This window comes from Caretta caretta, chromosome 9 (assembly GCF_965140235.1).
Source record: "Caretta caretta isolate rCarCar2 chromosome 9, rCarCar1.hap1, whole genome shotgun sequence".
Classification (NCBI taxonomy): Eukaryota; Metazoa; Chordata; order Testudines; family Cheloniidae; genus Caretta; species Caretta caretta.
Genome location: NC_134214.1, coordinates 27,931,419 through 27,954,042, shown reverse-complemented (window position 1 = coordinate 27,954,042; position 22,624 = coordinate 27,931,419). Strand labels below are relative to the sequence as shown.

The 22,624-nt window shown below is 39.5% G+C and overlaps 1 protein-coding gene across 1 annotated transcript in view; it reads left to right on the top strand.

Moving 5' to 3' along the window:
* Window positions 1–22,533, top strand: part of TSC22D2 (TSC22 domain family member 2) — a 34,457-nt gene extending 11,924 nt beyond the window's left edge. Inside the window, exons 2-3 of the mRNA XM_048863471.2 lie at window positions 19,658–19,709; window positions 20,944–22,533. Coding sequence (XP_048719428.2) covers window positions 19,658–19,709; window positions 20,944–21,204 — 313 coding nt within the window. The 3' untranslated portion in view covers window positions 21,205–22,533. The remainder of the gene's footprint in view (window positions 1–19,657; window positions 19,710–20,943) is intronic.
* The last annotated feature ends 91 nt before the right edge of the window (window positions 22,534–22,624 follow it).

Below are 22,624 nucleotides of genomic sequence, written 5' to 3'. Positions count from 1 at the left end.
TGAGATTTTGTCACTAAATAAGACTTACGAAGCAATATAATATTTTTTCCAGTTGAAACTTCTACAAAAACAGTACGATCCTCTTGTATGGATAACTTTAAGGGCTCTGTTCTGCTCCCAATAAACTCAGTTGCAAAACTCCTGCTCATCATGGCCTAGTTTGACCAATGGTCATACTAAACCAGAACACTGCAATAAGAATACGAAGTTTGCAAGACTCTGAACTCCTGTTGGGTGTTCCAAGGCAAGTACTCGGAGCAGGATGGGTTTAAGGTCCTGGCTTAATAGGATATGTAACTGATTTCTCCTAATGAAAAGTGGAAATACCTGCATTTTGTGTTTTGGAACTTTATTAAATCTTCATTTGCTCGTTCAGTTCTGTTCAGCTTTCTCCTCTAGCCTAGCCCATCCCATTTACCCTCTTTGCAGTCTGTTTTACTGTTTTGATAAGTTTGGAACTTTGTAAAAAGAAAGTAGGTTTCACATTGCAGTCCGTGAATCAAATAGATAAAGAATGAAATATTGACTTGAAAAAGAGGAATGGAGAGAGAGCTCAGATATTAGGCTAGTAAACATACTTCTGTCATCCCAGATTTCATTGTAATCTTAGCTGACCCATGACCAAGTACTTGTATAATGTAGTTGGTGTAGGAGCTAATCCAGGGAGGCCCAGTGTGCCACCTGAAGGCCTTATGTAACAAGGGTGGTTTTCTCAGCCCACGGCTACTCACCTGAATAATTGCAAGCTATTCTTGCTGGTGAATTCAGCTTATTGTTTGTTTAATTCTCATTCTCTTTAAGAAGAGAGATAAGTTGGATGTATCTTTTATTGAACCATCTGCTGAGACATGGTGTTGAGCTACGTAGAGCTCTTCAGCTGACCAGGCTCTGAGACTCGGTGTTGCAGTTTTTAATGCGGATGTAGATGTACCCTAAAACTCTCATCTTGTAACTTCCTCTACTTCAGTCTTCCAAACTTATTTCCTCCCTCATTCAGCCTCAACAAGTCCCTCCTCAATCAGCTGCAGTTTTTTAAAATAAAATCAGGATGCATACCTACCAGAGTAATGTGATCTGGGGGCTCAGTATTTCTGTTTGCAGTACATCAGGACCAAAAACCTCTGGGACTTTATATTTGCTCAGTTTTTTATGGTGGGCTGTGGTCTCTGGGATATACCTCACACTGGACACCATCCCAGTATTGTATCTGATCTCTAATAGGGGAAAGGTGGATTTTTAAAAGGGAGACTTGATATTCCCCAAGTCAAATGGCTTCCTCTTTTCCACTGCTGCACCCCCTTAACCTCTCCTCTTCACCCCCCCTTTTTTTTATATTACATGGCTCAACAGTCTAATACACTTGCACAGTGATAGTAGTTCAGACCCGTTCATTAGGCACACATTTTGTTATGTCAGTTTGTGGGTTAGTTTTTCCTGTGGGGTAGCTCTTCCTGTCAAGTTAGTTCTTTTCTCTTGAACAGACCAAAACTAACCTACCTTGAATATAGCAGAAGAAGATTGGAAAGTGCTTTCCAGTATATTTGCAATTTGTGTAAAATGCCCTTAAAAAGCCCTGTTCTTTTATAGGTTATCAATTTAAAAATAGATGAAGCTTGTGAAATACACATGTTGTGGTTATAAACCATAAGTTTCATATTTAATAATAGCAGGTTTTGATATCTGCAAATATATGCATTCAGGATTGTAAGTAGGTGACTGTTTAAAATCACTTCCTGAGGAAGAGGGTTTTTAGCACTTTTTTTTTAATGCACTTGTTGTATAGGGGAGACAGAAAAGAGCTTTAAGACTTTCTCAAAACTTACCATTTGTACAGCATGAGCTGTCATAGCTTACCTAAATTGGAGAATTTAAAAATGGCATTGTTTGTATCTTTGAAGCATCTATTTTAAAATGGCATATAGTAGCTTAATGTATCTGTCTTCCCAGTTTAGGGTTTTTTTTGTCAACACTTTTTGTGCTAAACTTTTTAGGTTGCATATGTTCGAATATGAGAACACAATACTTTGTTGGATGAACAATTTCTGATCTAGCATCTTTCAGGCCAAATTCAAAACTCCTAGGGACAATAAATGACACATGCTGGCCAATAATGACCAGGAACTGTAGTATGTATGGGGCTTTTTTAAAAAAAAAAGTAAATACACCAAGTAAATCCTCTAGGTTGCTGTAGGAATCAAATGACAGTTTTACCTTGTGTGCACAAAAGTTGATTTATTTTGCATACAATTGTGATTTGATATCTTTCCTGATCGTTAAGTATTTATTCAACACCTTTCTTTAATCTGTTCTCATGTGGAATCCTGTAGAGACTTTTAATATGGTAGGTTCAGAAGGGAAAGGCTATATACCAGGGTAAGTAGGGTTTTTTTGTTTTTTGTTTTTGTTAAACAATGTCCTCTGAATTACTTTAGAAGAGCCTTTGTGCCATGTACATTTAGGGAAAGGTTAAGTAAAATTCCCCATCTCCATGGCTGGCGAATTGTAGTATCCGTAGAACATGTTTTCAATGCAGTTGCCTGTAACAACTGATTTACGAAAGGGGTTTCAGTGCTGTTCTGCAGCCTAATATTGATTTCTTATTGGTAAACCAGTTTGTATAGGTTCCTGGTACCTAAAGACTTTAGACAAACTGATATAATTAAATCAGTGAATTCCTTATGGAGGTTGTAGTTGTACCACAATCAGGGAGTGCTTCTACTGAATAGCTTATTTCAAGAAATCCATGGAAATTAGCTATACCAACACACCCTCCTTTCATGCTGGTATCCCAAACTAGGGATTAATGTCTGTGTAAATAAAAATAAATAAATAAAAAACCCCACAAAAACAAACTTGATAATTAAAAGGGTAGACAAGTCCTTGGATAGCACCCTTGAAGGGAACCTACACTGATGATCCACCAACCCCAGCTCCCATCAGGAAGATTGTTAGGGTATATCTACACTACGAAATTAGGTTGAATTTATAGAAGTCGTTTTTTTAGAAATCGGTTTTATATATTCGAGTGTGTGTGTCCCCACAGAAAATGCTCTAAGTGCATTAATTGCATTAACTCGGCAGAGTGCTTCCACAGTATCGAGGCTAGAGTCAACTTCCGGAGTGTTGCACTGTGAGTAGCTATCCCACAGTTCCCGCAGTCTCCGCTGCCCATTGGAATTCTAGGTTGAGATCCCAATGCCTGATGGGGCTAAAACATTGTCGCGGGTGGTTCTGGGTACATATCGTCAGGCCCCCGTTCCCTCCCTCCCTCCCTCCATGAAAGCAAGGGCAGACAATCGTTTTGCGCCTTTTTTCCTGAGTTACCTGTGCAGACGCCATACCACGGCAAGCATGGAGCCCACTCAACTCACTGTCACCGTATGTCTCCTGGGCGCTAGCAGACGCAGAACTGCATTGCTACACAGCAGCAGCAACCCATTGCCTTGTGGCAGCAGACAGTGCAATAGGACTGGTAGCCGTCACCGTCCTGTCCGAGGTGCTCCTGGTCGCCTGTGTGAGGTCGATCAGGAACGCCTGGGCAGACATGGGCGCAGGGATTAAATTTGGAGTGACTTGATCAAGTCATTCTCTTTAGTCCTGCAGTCAGTCCTATTGAACCATCTTATGGTGAGCAGGCAGGTGATACGGATTGCTAGCAGTCCTATTGCATCATCTTCTGCCGAGCAGCCATGAGATGTGGATGGCATGCAGTCCTTCTGCACCGTCTGCTGCCATCCAGAGATGTAAAAGATAGATGGAGTGTATCAAAACAAGAAATAGACCAGATTTGTTTTGTACTCATTTGCAAAACCCCCCGCCGCCCCCCGTCTAGGGGACTCGTTCCTCTAGGTCACACTGCAGTCACTCACAGAGAAGGTGCAGCGTGGTGAATCTAGCCATGTATCAATCAGAGGCCAGACTAACCTGCTTGTTCCAATAAGAACAGTAACTTAGGTGCACCATTTCTTATTGGAACCCTCCGTGAAGTCCTGCCTGAAATACTCCTTGATGTAAAGCCACCCCCTTTGTTGATTTTTTAGCTCCCTGAAGCCAACCCTGTAAGCCGTGTCGTCAATTGCCCCTCCCTGCATCAGAGCAACGGCAAACAATCGTACATTGGAGTTGAGAGTGCTGTCCAGAGCAGTCACAATGGAGCACTCTGGGATAGCTCCCGGAGGCCAATACCGTCGAATTGTGTCCACAGTACCCCAAATTCAACCCGGCAAGGCCGATCTAAGCGCTAATCCACTTGTCAGGGGTGGAGTAAGGAAATCGATTTTAAAAAGAGCCCTTTAAGTCGAAATAAAGGGCTTCATTGTGTGGACAGGTGCAGGTTTACATTGATTTAACGCTGCTAAATTCGACCTAAAGTCCTAGTGTAGACCAGGGCTTAGAGTACTGTTCCAAGGAATTCTAAACCTGTAGTACAAGTTTCTATTCTACGAAGTGATACCTCTCAATACTTTACACCTGCAAATTTGATCAGCTGGCCTGTCTCCTCCATTGACAAGCCCATTCAGTGATCACCATTCATTCTGTGCACCAAGTCAGGAGTCTTGTGAGGGGAAGGGAGAATATATGTTGTTTTAAAGACTGTGTTGTACATATTCACAAGAGGGCTAAATTAAGGTTGCACAGACAACCTGAATTTTTGAGTGCTTGTTATGTGCCTTTAAAATTCTTAACATAGTTCTTTGGTATCTGATACTAATGTTAGGGTTATATACTGATACACCGCTTGCTAACTGAGGCAATTTTCCCTTTCTGACTGTTAGACTTGGAATCTAATTCCTTCTGTCACCCTGAAGTCTGGAATTAGAATGGCCTGGCATGCAAAGATGTGGAGATACTGTGGGGTTTTTTTTGTTTTTTTTTAATAAAGACTGAATGTGAGAGTTTGTTGTATTTGCTGATCATAAAATTTAGGGAACCAGATTTGGAGACTAAAGGCTTTACCTTACCCTTTTCCGCCTATATATTGCAGCACACTTTAGCCTATAGTTCAGAGGTCCACGTAAAATCCTTGAGTTTAAAGTGAAGTAGCACTTCTATGGAGGGGGGTGGGAAGTAGGGATTTTGAATGCTGTTTTAGTGTACTTTAGCTTTTGTAAATATGCATATCTTTGGATATAGGGATTCAAAATTGTACATAGCACACCAATATGATGGTTTTGTATATTATCACCATAACATGGGACCTATTTCATTAATGGATTTTTGTTGCACCATATATGCTCTGGCAGCAGCAACTCGGAATAGTCTCAATTATATATTGAGAAATACAGATTCAGAACTAATCTTCATCTCCTTCATGGTGGTAATTGCACTTGACCACAGGGACGAGATAATGTTTCTCAACTATTGAACCATAATAGTGAAGTTTAGCAAATGCAACTCAAAATTCACACCTTGGACACTTAATAAGCTATGCGCAGAGGGATGTATTTTAAACTTATGCTCTGTTTAGCATCCAGAACAAGAAAATAAGAAGAAGCAAGAGTATGAAAAGCTAAAAATTCTTCATATTTGTCTGAGTTGCTATGTGTCCATTCTCTGTCCTTTCCATTTGATTCATGAGTATCATAGGAATCCTTCAACTGCTTTCTACCAAGCATTCCTTTGAACAAGTTATGTGAATTGAACTTAAGTATTGAATGTATACATGCATGAACAGCTTTGCACCATGCAGTGTCTCATCATTTACATAATGTGCTCATTTTCTTCATTTAGTACCTTTGAAATCAAGATACTTACTGGATAGACTAGTACATCATAGAAATCCAAAGGCAGTTCAGTCGCTCAGATGTTAATCTTCTTAGACTTTACAGAATTGAAAACATTGTAAGAGGTTTTTTCCTCTTCCTTCTCCTGTGCATATCTGAAATAAACTACCTAAATTGAAAGGATTTAAATGCAGAGCAATTGCTAGTAGCTCATCTTTATTAAAAGAACAATATGGATGTCTAAATCTAGTGCAAATACCCACAATTCCTTTTTGTTTTTTAAAGGATGAAATTTTGGCAATGACCTTTTTTGGCCATAATTTTTTGGTATGTTTTTTTTATAAAAATGTCCTGTTTAAACATATGCATTTACACTTTCCCTCAGTGTAAGGATTTTATTTGTGGGCAGTTAAAAACAAATGAATCAAGTTACTCCTTTTCTTTTTGCGAATACAGTCTAACACGGCTGCTACTCTGAAACGAATCATGTCAAGTAACTGTTTCGCTTGTTCAATTCAAGTTAAGGCACCCTGATGAGGAAACAAACTTCATCCCTATAAATGGAGAGATGTTGTACTTGGTCCTCTTTTGTATCCAGTCACAGTTGAACCCATGGTGAGAAACTGCAGTAAACTCAAATTTGTTTTATGGATATGGCTTGTCAAAGATGTATTATTACCTGTTCATTAACAGTGGCAAATAGATTTGCTTTCTCACATTATTAATTGACTTTAAGGTTTTGTAGACATTAGATTGAAGTCCTGGTAAGATATATAATATCTATTAATCTTTAATTTAAGGCTTGTGGTGCATTGGCCTGTTCCAGGATCTCTGCTTCACAAGGTCTCTAGAGTATAAATTGTGTTCACTTGTTGAATGTTGATGAGCAGTTCATCATTTTGTCTTGTTTGCACTTGACTTATTGAAACAATCTCTTCAAAACTTGCACAAAGCTTCATTGGATTCTTTAAAGTTTGCTTGGCAACACATTTGTACACTACAGAACATAGCACTGAATAACACCAGTGCACTCATTGCTCTATTTCTCTGTGTGAAAACAGTGAAGATACTACTGTGTGGTTTAAAAAGAAAACTGAAAACGTACTACTGTGATATCACCTAGTAAATATGAAGTGGCACTTAACTCATGTACTATTGAGTTTGAAGTCAAGACTGCAGTCTGGCCACACTAAGAGTGTGTGGTTTCTGGGGCTAAAATTACATTGACCAAAATGCCTGTTAATAAAATTGTGTAATGAAATAATAGTAACATTAATCATCTTATTTCAAACTTCGGTACTTCTGCTGTAACTTTGTATTTTTATTTGATGTGACACTTTCCTCACAAATGCAAAAAAGGGATTTGTACCTAAAGTGGCAATGTTTAGGTCCAAAATACTTCCTTTATTTAAACATATCAAAAAAGGTTTTGGGGCCTGAAAAGGTTATCCTTGCATACATATTGTGTGCAGAGCACTCGTCCAGTTAAAATATTTTTTCTAGCTTTCAGTTACTTTATTATTTGTGACAGATTTCAGAGTGGTAGCAGGGTTAGTCTGTATCAGCAAAAAGAACGAGGATAGCACCTTAGAGACTAACAAATTTATTTGAGCATAAGCTTTTGTGGGCTAAAGTCCACTTCATCAGATGCATGGAGTGGAAAATACAGTAGGAAGATGCATAGATATACATGTGTACACACACACCATGGAAAAAATGGGGGTTGCCATACCAACTCTAATGAGACCAATTGATTAAGGTGGGCTATTATCAGCAGGAGGGAAAAAAAAACTTTTGTAGTGATAATCAGGATGGCCCATTTCCAACAGTTGACAAGAAGGTGTGAGTAACAGTAGGGGGGGAAATTAGCATGGGGAAATAGTTTTTAGTTTGTGTAATGACTCAGCCACTCCCAATCTTTATTCAAGCCTAATTTAATGATGTCCAGTTTGCAAATTAATTCCGGTTCTGCAGTTTCTCGTTGGAGTCTATTTGAAGTTTTTTGTTGAATAATTGCAACTTTAGGTCTGTAATTAGTGTCCAGGGATGTTGAAGTGTTCTCCAACTGGTTTTTGAATGTTATAATTCTTGACATCTGATTTGTGTCCATTTATTCTTTTGCTTAGAGACTGTCCGGTTTGGCCAATGTACATGGCAGAGGGGCATTGCTGGCACATGACATATATCTCATAGGTAGATGTGCAGGTGAACAAGTCTCTGATAGTGTGGCTGATGTGATTAGGTCCTATGATGGTGTCCCTCGAATAGATATGTGGACAGAGTTGGCAACGGGCTTTGTTGTAAGGATAGGTTTCTGGGTTAGTGTTTTTGTTGTGTGGTGTGTGGTTGCTGGTGAGTATTTGCTTCAGGTTGGGGGGCTGTCTGTAAGCGAGGACTAGCCTGTCTCCAAGATCTGTGAGAGTGAGGGATTGTCCTTCAGGATAGGTTGTAGATCCTTGATGATGCGCTGGAGAGGTTTTAGTTGGGGGCTGAAGGTCACAGCTAGTGGAGTTCTGTTTTCTTTGTTGGGCCTGTCCTGTAGTAGGTGACTTCTGGGAACTCTTCTGACTCTGTCAATCTGTTTCTTCACTCCAGCAGGTGGGTATTGTAGTTGTAAGAACACTTGATAGAGATCTTGTAGGTGTTTCTCTGTCTGAGGGGTTGGAGCAAATGCGGTTGTATCAGGGAACTTGGCTGTAGACAATGGATTGTGTGGTGTGGTCTGGATGAAAACTGGAGGCATGTAGGTAAGTATAGCGGTCAGTAGGTTTCCGGTATAGGGTGGTGGTGATGTGACCATCGCTTATTAGCACTGTAGTGTCCAGGAAGCGGGTCTCTTGTGTGGACTGTCCAGGCTGAGGTTGATGGTGGGATTTCTCAAGGGCTTCTTTTCCATGGGTCCATATGATGAAGATATCATCAATGTAGCACAAGTGGAATAGGGGCATTAGGGAATGAGAGCTGAGGAAGCATTGTTCTAAGTCAGCCAACATTACTTCTGTTTAACGTGCAAAGTGGTTGGATTCTGACCTTAGGTGGGCAACAAAGAATTCCCTTAGTGGACGGAGAACTTAGCGCTCGTGTGAAGCCAGTGGAGACAACTGTCGTGACCAATTCTGACTGGTGTAATGTCCCTTAAGCATGTTGTGTTGGAGACTTAAGTTATTACTCCTGGGGGAATTCTGTGCACAAGCAGAATTCATTTCTGGTGCAGAATCATCTCTCTTCTCCCCCCTCGCCACAGAAAATACTTTCTGCCCAAGAAGTGCTGCAGTTCCACCTTTCGCCCACAGGAGGCTACTGTGGCACCAGAACAGCCAGCTGACAGGCAGTAACAGCTAGCAAGCAGCTTGGTGTGTTCAACACAGCAGCCAGTGTGTGGAGCCAGGTTAGGCGGCAGAGTGGGGCACATGGGGCTGCTGGAGGGAGGCTCCAGGGGCAGATGTGCCTGATTGAATGGGAGAGGCTTGGGGTCAGCCAGGGTCTGCATGGGGGAGGCTCACTAACTCCCTAACAGTCCCGTCCCGTCCCCCCTCCAAAACCCCCAAAGAAACTGTTCCATACTTCTCCCACTCACACCCAACAAAAGCCAGCTTCACTCTAGGCTCCTTCCTATTCCCCCAGCTCTTCTGTTATCCCTTAACTTCCCCAAGCCTTTGCACTGCTTCTTTGGAGTGCCAGAAATACATTTCTGTATTGTAGTTAGTTTTAAATGAATTATTCCAAAGTTCTGTATTAGTATGCCTAGTAAGGAATCTGTTGTCCCAAAAAAAAAAAATCCTGATTTTTTTTTTTTGCAGGGGGGTTGGGGGGGCTGTATTTTTATAGACATACTTGCTAGCACTGGCAGGTATTTTGAAATTACCAAAATGAAACTGATGTTATAGTGTATTTTGAAAATATGTAGAATTTTGCAGAATTTTAAAATATTATTCACAGAATTTTTAATTTTGTATTGCAGAATTCTCCCAGGAGTAAATTTATGCTGGGGTTAGCAAGCACAGAATCAGGGAGCTATAATTAGCTCCCTGATGGCCCAGCTGCCTTATAAAGTGGGAGCTCTGATGCGGGAGAAATTCAAGCCCTAAATATCTAACTTTATCAGCTTTCAATGGATCTGATCACTGTACAAAAAAATTTAATGTTTCTTGTCCTTTTAAGAAACTTACTTTGTGGAAGAAATCAATTTTGCAACCTTTGTCTAGTCATGATAGGGAGCCACCTATGGCTTTCTTAACTCTCTCTTTTAATGTGAGAATTTCTTCAGTGTAATCAGAACATTAAGTTTAATCTTGTCTTTCAGCTCCCCCCCCCCCCTGAAATTAATAGGATTTATATTCTCCTGTGGCTAACCATCTTTTGGGAATATCTTGGGTCAATAAAAGCTGAACATTGCTGCAAAAGCTAACAAAATCTAGTGAGGTGATATTCAAGTGCAAAGAGACTTAAAATAAAAGATTAGAAGAATCCTAGACTTCTATCACAACCTAACCTTGCATGGCAGGAGGCTATCAGTGACTTTTTTTGTACTTGGTTGCTTCAAAGAGATGAGTCATTATTGAGGCTTCCCTGGGGAAGTCTGCAAATGTTGTTTTTCCTGCTTACCATTCAAACAGGTGTTGCTAGGTGCACTACTAGCCCCATAAGTTTTTCCTCTTTAACACAAGATTCTTTAAAAGAGATGTAGAGAAGGGGAACAAATGCCTCTGACTTGGATGGTGGCTTTTCTTTAAGTATTAATGGTGATAGAGTCATAAGATCCTAGCTGGACTTATTGCTCTAAAACAGTTATTGTTTATGTTGTTGCTACCCTGGCTGAAAACTAGCCAGGTTCCCATGTGCATCCTCACCTGCCCTTTGAGGGCATCTTTACCTTCCTTTGTGCTGTCAAAGCAGGACAAAGGAGGCTTGGAATGGGCCAGGAACAGGTCCTAAAATCCTAGAGGGAGGAGAGCAGGGATAGTGCCAAAACAGTCTGTGTCCTGAGCTTTGCTGGACTGTAGATGGAAGAAAGGCATTGGAGAGAGAGACTGGCAGTGTTTCCATTATGAATTTCTGTCAATTTTTCACATGTCAAAGCATCACAGTACAAATAAAACAATTTCAGGTTAGGATTTGTTTATACCAACAAATAGCTCCCAAACTTCATCTCATGTGACACCTGTGAACGTCTCTTCACCCCTTTCTCTGTAAATCTAGTGGACTGATACATGCCTCTTGTGTGGGATTAATCTGAACAAACTATGTATCCCACCCAGGGACTTTTGACTACCAGATGACAGCTAGGAAAAGGGACAAACTTCCCTGATGGAACTGGGAGAATAAGACACGTTTTGCAGGGGGGAGGACCAGAAAATAGTATATCCCCTTCTCCGCATCTCTCTTGTCATTATCAATAACTGGGGGATTCTTTTCAAATTGGGTTTAATTGTCTTGGAATTGAAGTTACGTGAGGATTCTGTAGCAATTCCAAAAAAATCTACCCAGGATTAGCTCGTTCTTGCAACAAAGCAGCCTGGTGACTGAGAGTTAAATAAACTACTGCCAGAGATGTGGTTTCTTCTCTCATGTAAAGTACACACAAATGACATTCTTGCCCTACATATATAGTGCACAGTAAGGGGATATGATGTGACTTCTTCAAATTAAATGCTTCACTAAAACTGAGAGAACGTTGTGTGTATGTCCAAAGAGCCCTGTTCGCTCCTAGAGAGTGAAAAAAATAAAAACTCAGTAAGCCTTAAAATAGACTGTAGGCCACAAATAACCCACAGTTTTCTGTTTGCATACAGCCTTAGCGCAACATAAAACCACATTTTGGAGGTCCTTCTAAAGTAGTTTATAAGCCTTTAAAGAATGTGTAGACTATTACTTTTGTGGCTGAATATCTCGTTGTTCTCCTTCAGGTCCATCCTTAAATTCTCTCTTGCCATGATATCTATTTAAAAAACAAACTTGGCAACTGGTAGGCAGCTGGTGTGCTGAGACCACTGTGTCTCATGCTGATCATATCATGTCACTTTTATCATGTGCTCTCCGTTTCTGCTTATATATTCCCCTGTTGTCCTGTCTTATACTTTGAATGTAAGCTCTTTGTGGGAGGGACAATCAGCATTTTCAAAGTGCTTTATGTGAACTAGCTATGACAATGTGAAAGGTTTTTTTTGAAGAAAAAACTCCTGTATCCTCCTGTTGAGCAGGTTGCCCCCACTTTGTCACAAAGGCAGCTCCTCTGGTGTAATAAAAAGGAGAGCATCTGCATCCTAAATAGCAGTTGCCTATTGGGGAAAGTGAGCCTAACATATTGTAAATTTATTTTAGAACAAATCTGGGGATTTTGGGGGGGGGAGGGGGTTACGCTGTCTCAGGTACTTATATGGTTTCTTCTTTAAAGCTTTGGGGGTGTGCAAATAGAATTTATCCTAACTACTCCTCTGAGATGAAGTACTGTTGTCTCCATTTCACAGATGAGAAACTGAGGCACAAAGGGCTAGATTCACAAAATGTCTTAGGCCCCCTGACTGACACTTTAGGAGCCTAAATCCCAGAATCACTCTATTTAGTCATAAAGCGGCTGCTCACCTCCCACCAGCTTCTTGCTAAAACAACTTAAGTGCCCATGCCAGAAGAGGTTTGCAGCCGAGAATCCCAAACACAGAGGTGCCTCCCTGAAGCCCAGACTTAAGCACCTACAACAGAACCTCAGAGTTACAAACACCAGAGTTACAGATTGACCAGTCAACCACACACCTCACCAGAAGTACGCAATCAGGCAGCAGAAGAGCCTGGGGGAGGGAAGGCGGGGAAGCAAATACAGTACAGTACTGTGTTAAATATAAACTACTAAAAAAATAAAGGGAAAGCAGCATTTTTCTTCTGCGTGGTAAAGTTTCAAAGTTGTATTAAGTCAATGTTCAGTTGTAAACATTTTTTGGGAAAAGAAGTTTTGTTCAGAGGTACAAACAACCTCCATTCCCAAGGTGTTCATAACTCCGAGGTTCTACTGTAGCTCTGAGAGCGGGCTTAGTGCGCACACCTCAGTTTAGTACCTTCCATTGGCTAGCTTAGGCAAGGACTGGCCATGTGTGTTGGCTTTTGTGAAACCCATTCTGACGTGCCACTCTCTCCCCATTTATAGGGAGCTTAGGTACCTAATTCTGGCTTTGTGAAGCCCACTAATTTTCTAGGCACCTAAAAGTTCAGCATGGTGATGCTCAACATTACATGTCAGAGTTTCTTTGTGTATCTAAGAACTTAACGGCCATACTAGGTCAGACCAAAGGTCCATCTAGCCCACAATCCTGTCTTCCAACAATGGCCAATGCCAGGTGCCCCAGAGGGAATGAATAGAACAAGTGATCCATACCCTGTCACTCATTCACAGCCTCTGGCAAACAGAGGTTAGGAACACCATCCCTGCCCATCCTGGCTAATAGCCATTGATGGACCTATACTCCATGCATTTATCTAGTTCTTTTTTGAACTCTGGTATAGTCTTGGCCTTCACAACATCCTCTGGCAAGGAGTTCCACAGGTTGACTTTGCGTCATATGAAGAAAACTCCCTTTTGTTTGTTTTTAAACCTGTTGCCTATTGATTTCATTTGGTGACCCCTAGTTGTGTTATGAGAGAGTAAATAACACTTCCGTATTTACTTTTTCCATACCAATAATGATTTTATAGACCTCAATCATATCCACCCTTAGTCGTCTCTTTTCCAAGCTGAAAAGTCCGTCTTATTAATCTCTCCTCATACCAAAGCCATTCCATACCCTTAGTCATTTTTGTCCTTTTTCTGAATCTTTTCCAATTCCAAAAAAATTTTTTTTTTTGAGATGGGGCAATGACCTCTACATGCAGTATTCAAGATGTGGGCATACTGTGGATTTATATAGAAGCGATATGATCTTTTCTGTCTTATCTATCCCTTTCTTAATGATTCCCAACATTCTGTTCGCTTCTTTGACTGCCACTGCACATGGAGTGGATGTTTTCAGAGAACTATCCACAATGACTCCAAGATCTTTCTTGAGTGATAACAGCTAATTTAGACCCCCTCATTTTATATGTAGGATTGGAATTATGTTTTCCAATGTGCATTACTTTGCATTTATCAACATTTAATTTCATCTGCCATTTTGTTGCCCAAAGAGACTAATGGACAGATTTGCAGTCACTTATTCTCAGTGGACTTACTGGGTACTAAGTTCTTCTCAAAATCTTCCCCTAAGTGACTTGCCCTAGGTTGCACTGGAAGTCTGTTGCAGAACAGAGAATTGAACCTGTCTCTCGAGTCCCAGGCTAACAGCCTATCCACTGGATCATCCTTCCTCTTATGTTTACCAGAAGGTTCCCACAACATTAACGTAGTTGATTGTCAATAGCTCTCACTAAAACTTACTATTTCCTAGTGAGCTATCAGTACATCTTGTTAGTTTAGCTATTAAGATCATTTAAGTATGCTACTCCTCCAAAACTATAACTTTTAGTATTAGGTCTACTGTTGTTGTGAAGTGTGTTACCCCAAAATAAACTTATCTTGATTTCTATCATTAAATGGCACCACAGAAGCGTTCTTAGTGACTAAAGACTTGTCTTCATGGGAAAACTGATCGCCATAGCTATAGTGGAATAATTATTCCACTGTGGCTATGCTGGTCAACTTTCCTGTGTATACAAGCCCTTAAATTCAGGATCAGATCTAGAATCGATTGTGGATCCCAAAGGAAAGTGTTAACTTTACAGGAGTAGTAAGTAAAATGCTAGACCTATCTGTGTGAACTGTAATCCAAACAGTGATTTGACTTCAGAAGGTCTGAATAACTAACAAAATGGTTAGGATGCCTCCACGTCACCCAACGTTGCACAGTAAATGCACTGCGTCTTTGGATGAGGTCAGAGAGTTGTTTATCTACATTGTTTTGATGACAGGTCTTCATCTTCCTCTGGAGAGATGCTGGCAGCTTGACACTGGTTCTAAAGGAACCATCCATTTTAGTAAATCCAACAATATTCCCTGCTACCCTCAGAGCAGCTTTTCTGATCTCCTCTTCCACAGGGAAATCTTGATCTATCTTCTGGGGACAGGAAAAGCTGCAGTAGTGGTGGGAGAGTTAACAAGCCCAAAGACTTGTGAACGTTATTCTTGCTTTCACAGATGCTGTTTCACAAGAAATACCAAGAAAATACTTAAATCCATGTGGTGGGGTTTTTTTCCCCTTGGCCTCTGATTTGCAGTTGTCATGCATTTCCTGAGGAAATGGACCTTACAGCTAATCAATACCCCTTATGTAGGGCATGTCTTCTGTAACTTTTAAAAAGTGAAGCCTGAAGTTGGTTTACTTCATCAGATCACTGAGATTTGCAACCTTATTTAAATGTGAAAGAAAATTGATACATAGCAATATGGCTGAGATTTAAATTAATGGAAGTGAAGCAATTCATAACTTTCAAACTTGGCATAGTATGTGTACTTCATTGAGCACTATGTAACCTTTTAAAACTAAACACTACTTTATGAACATAAAACTGAATTTCTTAAACCATGAACCATTTTTATGTCCAAACTTCAAAATACTGATTGCCAACAAACTTTCCCCGAGTATCACTTTTTACTGAGAACAATCATAAAAAAAATTCAATCCCAAGGGTAACAAGTTTGATATTTTTAGAAACATTCCAAACAGTTCATAATGAAAGTACCTATTAATTATAAATGGTGGTGATTTAATCCACTTTGACAAGGTTAAATTTAAATAAGCAGGAACTCTCTGAGATTATAATGGATATCTAAACATCTTTCAGGATGCTGCTGAAGGTAGAATGCCTTTAACCATCCAAAAAGTTTCAATATAATATATTTTAATTTTATAATGCCAATTTCATTTAACTTGTAACACTTTTCTCCTCCCACTCTCTTCAATTCCATTCTCTCAGCGCCTGCCTTTTTTGGACACTTACATACTTATTATGTTTTTCTTCAACTTCTTATTCTTTTAAACAATATCTTTTAACTATTTGTGTAATCTCTAGTAAGATATACTATTTCATTAACTGTGAACATGCACTTAAAGAACTCTACTACAGATAACACTTGCTGGTCTTCGTTATGCTCTCAAAGATGCTAGTTCTGTGACTTTCCAAATAAAAGCCTAGCATGCATTGGGTATAGTATTACTTTGTCCACCAGAGGGTACCTTTTGACAATATTGTAGAAGCTTGTTGATATTTTATGTTGTATGTTAATTTACCTGTGTCAGACTTCCATCTAACCCCATTCTTTTTAAAACTAGGATTTTTCTAAACATATCAATGATGCATTGTAATGTGGATGGGGTTACTAAGGCATTTAAATATGAACTCACAGGGGGAAAAAAATTCTAAATAGTATTTAGATTGGGCAGAGGTACAGCTACAGCTTGTGCAGTGTTTTGCGCACGCACATACAATCTTGTGTCTACTTAAGAGCTTGGAAACTTCATTTCTGTACATCTTCCAGTCCCCAGGAAAAATAAATATATATAAAAATAAAATATTTACTCTTTGCTATTTTATTTAGCAAAACATTGTAGTTGTTGAAACCCTACAATGGAATTCAGATAGGGAAGATACATCTCAAAGAACTCTGTTATAGAAGGTAGGTGGCCTTTCTTTTTACCAAATCTTTAGCTCACACAGTGAAACACAAGCACATAGCTACTTTATAGCTGATACATGAACTAACATAACTCACTCTTTGGTCTTGAGAGAACATTTATATTTCCTAGTACTATCTACTTGCGTTTTGAAGCTAATTTTGAAGTACAAGATTACTTACTGGACTTCAGTATGAAATGAGTCTTGCTAACGTTATGGTTGGTAGTTAAACACTAAAACCAACTTTTGACTTCTGTGTTCGGCATAAAACTGACTTTTCTAGCTATACACAGGTTATGCCAGTATGATAGCTTGTAGCTTTATATTTTCTTAGATACATAAACTTCAAAACGGTATATAAATTATTCAGATGACAGTGGTTGTAGGTACAAGCAGGGCTTGAAAATTTTGACACCTGCAATCCAGAGAACTAATCCTGTTAGCCCAGATGTTAATTTAAAAAAAAATAATAATAAAAATTGGGGGGTGATGGGGGAACCTCCACCAGCCAAATCCTTATTTGGTAGGGAATGCCCTGATAAAAGAAGCCCAGCTCCTCTGCACTAACTGCTGGAAGGTAGAAAGATACTGAAGTTGCTATAGGATGCTGTCTGTTGATCTGCTTTGGGTGCTCCTTTGTATCTACCTTCTGTAAGTAAGTGCCTTGAGATTAGACAACTGTCTCTTCTCTATCTATTTAGAGCCTCCTGGATGATACAAAAGCGGTCAGAGAAATGGCCTTTGTTACTTTCTCTCAGCTTCCTGCTTGTTACTAATGCTTATCTTTTTGTATGCTGTTCTAGGAGATGCCATGCACACTTGAGAGAAAATAGAGGATGAGGCTTTAATAGAAGCTTTGGCAGTTGGCTTTTCCCTTTCCATGAGTGTGAAAGCAAGGCTGCTGAGAGGATCCTGATGAGGAACAGGGTTCTTGTGCGTGTTTATGTGGAGTAGTTTCAGGTCTAGAAGCTGAGATGGAACTTTGTATAGTGAGGTGGCGCTTCTCACTATCTTTGAGTCTTTGGTATTTGGTATCTATCTTGATACCAACAGTTAGGAGATTGCATGAGAACCTCAGCTTTACTTTTTCACCAGTGTAAATTTCTAGCATTTATGACTGCAGACAATCTTGACTGTGTGAAGAAAGTTCACCATACAGTCTCAAAACAGAAGGCTTATGAACAGAACCCCAGATGTATTTATTTTTTAAACTTTTTAAGTTTAGTCTCACTGTATTTGTGTGGTGGGGGGTGGATGACTCATGACTTTTGAGTTTTTGGAGTTGACAACATTGTAAAACTGCCAAGAAAACTTATTTCTTAGAGCGTACGTTCCCTAAGGCTTTGTCTACATGGGACTTTTGTTGTAAAACTTTTTTTTTTAGGTGTTTACACTCTACTTCTACCTTCCTTCCCTCCATCCCCAAAACACCCACCTTATTTTAAAAGTTTATTGGTTATGGTTTCCTCTCCTTAAGAAGTTGAGCTTTGGATGTGTACTGTTTGATTATTTGAGATGAAAGATGACACATTAAGGGCCGTCATTTATTTTTAATTGATTTTTGTGGAAGGCTAACATGTTAAATTATCTTAGCTAGTTACAGAAAAGGGATATATCTGAATCGAAATGCTAGAAGAAAAAGGAAGCTAGCTTTGGTAACCATTTTGATTTTTGAGGAGGGACATCTACAGTACCCTTGTAACACGGGGAAGCTTGAAAGTTAGCAAGACGCTAAAACAGTTTTGTTGTAAAATTTGTATTAAAATGGATTTTTTTTAATTAGACTGTCTGAAAGCATAAATATTGTCATCTTAAGTCTGCAAAACTCTGTTCCTAAAATACGTTGGGGCATTTTGCCATCTTGTGCTGATAGTCTGAAACCTGCTTTGTTAAAACACTTTGCATTAGCACTTGGCATTGGAGAAACATATCCCATACCAGTAAGAACCTAAATGGGACTTAATTTACTGACCTACGATAGGATTCTAGTTACCTTATTGGATGGGGCATCCAGAGTTTCCTGGGAGCAAATGAAGACACTTGTGGGATTCCAGAATTTTGAGTATACCCTTTTTTTAAATGCTTATTGACTTCTGGCACATTACTGCAAAGCCATAAAAACACTCCTCTACTGTCAGCTAATTGAGGACAAATACTACAGGAGGGGTTTTTTGTGTGTCAAAACATTGCATATTAGTGTGTGATGTAGCAAGTTTGCATTTTTGTTAATCTATTACATAACCTTTTGTTTCTCTAAGTGAGAGTGTGTGGATAATGAGAAAGGGAAATTAAACAGTAACTGAACTAGATTAAGGTATATAATGGCTGGTAATTTTAGGTGTCCGTAGGCATGGATTAAGGGACTTACGTTTTATACAATAAAAAGCTTTATCTGGTATATGGGGAGAATGGGGGTGCTGGTAAATGAAAAATTCCCATTAACTAAGAGGGGGGGAGTTTGGGCATGTGAGGGTGTGCGGGACATGGGCTCGGGGAAGGAGTTTGGGTGTGGGAAGGGTTTTGAGGTGTCTGATCCAGGGGACGCTTACCTCAGGCAGCTTCCTGCAAGCAGCAACCTGTCCCCGCTGTTCCTAGGTGGAGGTGCGGCTAGGCAGCACTGCCCCCGCAGCTCCCATTGGCTGGGAACCGTGGCCAATAGGAGCCGCAGGGGCAGCACTTGCGGGTGGAGGTAGCATGCAGAGCTGTCTGGCCACGCCTCCACCTAGGAACAGCAGGGGCAGGTTGCTGCTAGCAAGAAGCTGCCGAAAGTGAGCACTGCCTGGATGCGGCACTCAAAAGCCCCGCCTGAGCCCGAGCCCCAGCCCCACGCTGCGTCCCACACGCCAAACCCCTCATGGCCATTCCTCTGCCTAGGAGCAGCAGGGACGTGTCTCCACTTCCAGGGAGCCGTAGGGAGCCTGCCAGCCCCATGCCAATCGAACTATAAACTGGACTTTCTATGAAGATTAGAAATGCAAATTTATAGAGCTTTCCGGTTGGTACAGGGCCGGATAACATAGCCATTACTGTAGTTGGTAAACTGAAGAAGCCTGAATGGGAAGTGGCAGTATAATTTTCAGAGCTCTAATTGTCCCAGACAGTTAAGGAGAACTTCCACAGAGGATGTAATGTGTTATGGAATTCTTAAAGCCTCCTAAGATTTAAAGTCTCTCAGCAAAGGCACATATGTCATAAGACAGACCTTTAACAATCTATTACTTGCAAGATTTGTATGTACAAATGGGTTCAATGTTTAGTCAAGTAAGAGTAATCTAATATCCACTGAATTTTTTTTACAGTGCATCTGGTGCAAGTGTTGTAGCCATTGACAACAAAATAGAACAGGCAATGGTAAGTAGAAAACAGATTATTATTTCTAATAGGACAAGCAGTTAATCAATGAGATGAAATCTTTCAAGCTATGTTCATTTTTATTCAAACATGCTATCTTTGGGATAATGCAGATTCCTAGAATAAAATTGAGTATCATTAGCCAGAATTTCATTGTAGTGTAATGTCTGTTCCCCTCCCCTCTATTAGTTCTGATTCTTCCATTCCATCATATGAAGACTGGATTTACCCAGATTATGGAATGGCAACAGATCAGGATTAGTTTTACATTAGATCCAAAGAGCTTCCTACCCATGGTGTTGGTACACAGAAGAGTTTTTAAACATTTTGAAATGATTTAACATAAAAACTTGAACTAAATGTAGAGACGCTGAAGATATAGCACACTTAAAATTTTCCTTGGTTACTTAATATTTAATGAAATAAAATTAAAATCCAACTCTACCATGTATCCTATGCAGGTTTGTGTGTGTTCCCGTTCCCCCTCCCCCTCCGTCTGAGTTTCTTTCTGGTTCTTGTATGCTACACTGCAGGATCCCATCATCGGCTCCCAGGACACCATTTTTCAGTTGTCTTCTAATCACATTGTCCCCCTTGTACATATTTCTAGAAATAGGGTCAGTTGTCTCATCAGTGGACTGCTTGGCTCCCCAGTACATGCCGTCCTGCAATACTAAATGCATGTGTATTTATATATTCATGTTCAGACTTTCAAGTTTGAAAACAATCTACAAGATGCTAGTTGCAAAAACATATATTCTGTGCAGTTAATGTATGCCTCTCATGAGGCCAAAACGTAGGACACAGCCTGCTGTCTGGTTTTTATTATAAAGTGTTTTTTGGGCATTAAAATACATATGATGTAACTAGAAGGCCATTCAAAAGCTCCATTTCTTTTCAGCTTTCTGTAGAACTTTTGTAATTCCTGTGGAGTAGAAAAGACCTTACCGTTTTAATGCAAATGGAAGTGCCTGTGGCCTACTCTGTTGTGTAGTAGAACCCATTTAGCATACCGTGTTTTGTGGCCTTTCAGATTGGAGACATTTTGCAGCCACTTTCTCAGGTGCTAGATTATTTGCTCTAAAATGATAAATATTTTCTAGTGTTACTAGGAACCAGATGTACTTCAATGGAATAAGTGAAATCATACTAACATTTTAAGACCGAGCAGGACGGAGTTGTATTGTAAACTCTGCTGTTTCAGTTTGTGTAACTACTGACTTACTGTTCACAGGATCTGGTGAAAAGCCATTTGATGTATGCAGTCAGAGAAGAAGTGGAAGTCCTGAAGGAACAAATAAAAGAATTAATCGAAAGAAACTCTTTACTTGAACGAGAAAATGCACTGTTAAAATCTCTTTCAAACAATGATCAGTTATCCCAACTCTCAACTCAACAGGCCAATCCTAGTAGCACTTCACAACTGCAAACAGCGACAGCACAGCCTCCTCAGCCAACGCAACCTCCACAGCAGCCGAATGTTTCCTCAGCGTAAAGCTTTTCTTTTCTCATTAAGAAAAAACTGAAAGCAATCTGTCCTTGTGTGCCACTGGTGTTCTTTCCACTTTATATGAAAGCAAGTAGCCATGCTTCAGTTGTGTGTTTTGGCCTTTTCAGTATTAGACAATCATTCTACAGAGCTTTCCCTCACTTTGAGATGTCATACAGCGCAGTTGGTGTCCAGTTATGTCATCAGTGCACAAGGGAAATGGTAGAAGGAGTTAATGCAAAGCATATGCATTTATTTGGTGCGCATGAGTGGGGTCTTTAAGAGCTTTGAGGGCTCTCCAAGGTTTCCATTACCCATGGATTACTTTGAGCCTTGCTATCTCATGTAAGAAGTAACAATTCATCTTAAGAGCCACTGTTCTTTCAGTATAAGTAACATTTGCCTATATTAGTTTCATTTATTTGTTTTATTTATTACAGGGCTGCTATTTTCATAATGTACATGAACAATGTCACAGAACTTTTTTTTTAATTTTTTTTTTAATAAATGTAAGTATCAGTAAAAATTGATAGACGGGATTGCGTTTAATAGATAAAATGTTTAGGCAATAATTGAACAAAAGAATCCTGGCATATTTCTAACACTAATGGCAATTTACCTTTGGTATTTATTGACGGTAGTCAAGACCCAGCTTGAATGTACATTTTGTATAGAGTGTAAGTATGAAGACCATAGTGCATCTGTACAGGTAGTCACCAGTTATTGTGATATAATAAATGATGGGCTATTTTGATGAAGAAAACTTTGCTCATTTCTGTTTCTACTTTCTAATAGAGAGAAATTGCCATGGTTCCTCTGCTTTTTGACATTTCGTATGATTTTTTTTTTGGGGGGGGGGAATAAAAAAGCTGTGAAATTGTTCAACCTACTTTGTAACCAAAGAAGCAAAGCTGTGTAATTGAGTTTTTTTTTTATTTTATAATGCACATTCTTTATGTATTTTTATTTAGTGTTTTTCTCATTCACAATTTTCTTTGCTGTCTAGCATGATCTGCATGACCTATAATCTTTGAACCACTTTCGTACCTCATGTTTTTATCCAGCACTCTTATTGTAATATGTAATAGTCTGTGAACAATGTCAAATAAAAAAAGAACGAACAGCTGGTGTTGGTGGAGCTGCGCTAGTGTACTATGCACTAGTTTAAAAAAATGAAGTGAGCCATCTTTTGTTCATTTAAAATGGTGTTTTGAATTTCGTATGAGAAAACGTTTTGTTACATTGCAGATTTTAATGTATTTAATAAATGCAACATGCAGATTAAGTGCAGTGTATATTGAGTATTTAAATTAAAAAATGTACATTTCATAAATAGTTTCAAGAGAGACCATCATTTGTGTATACTAACACATAGAGTCAGAAATTGATGTATAAATATATATATTTTAACACATTTTCTGAAATT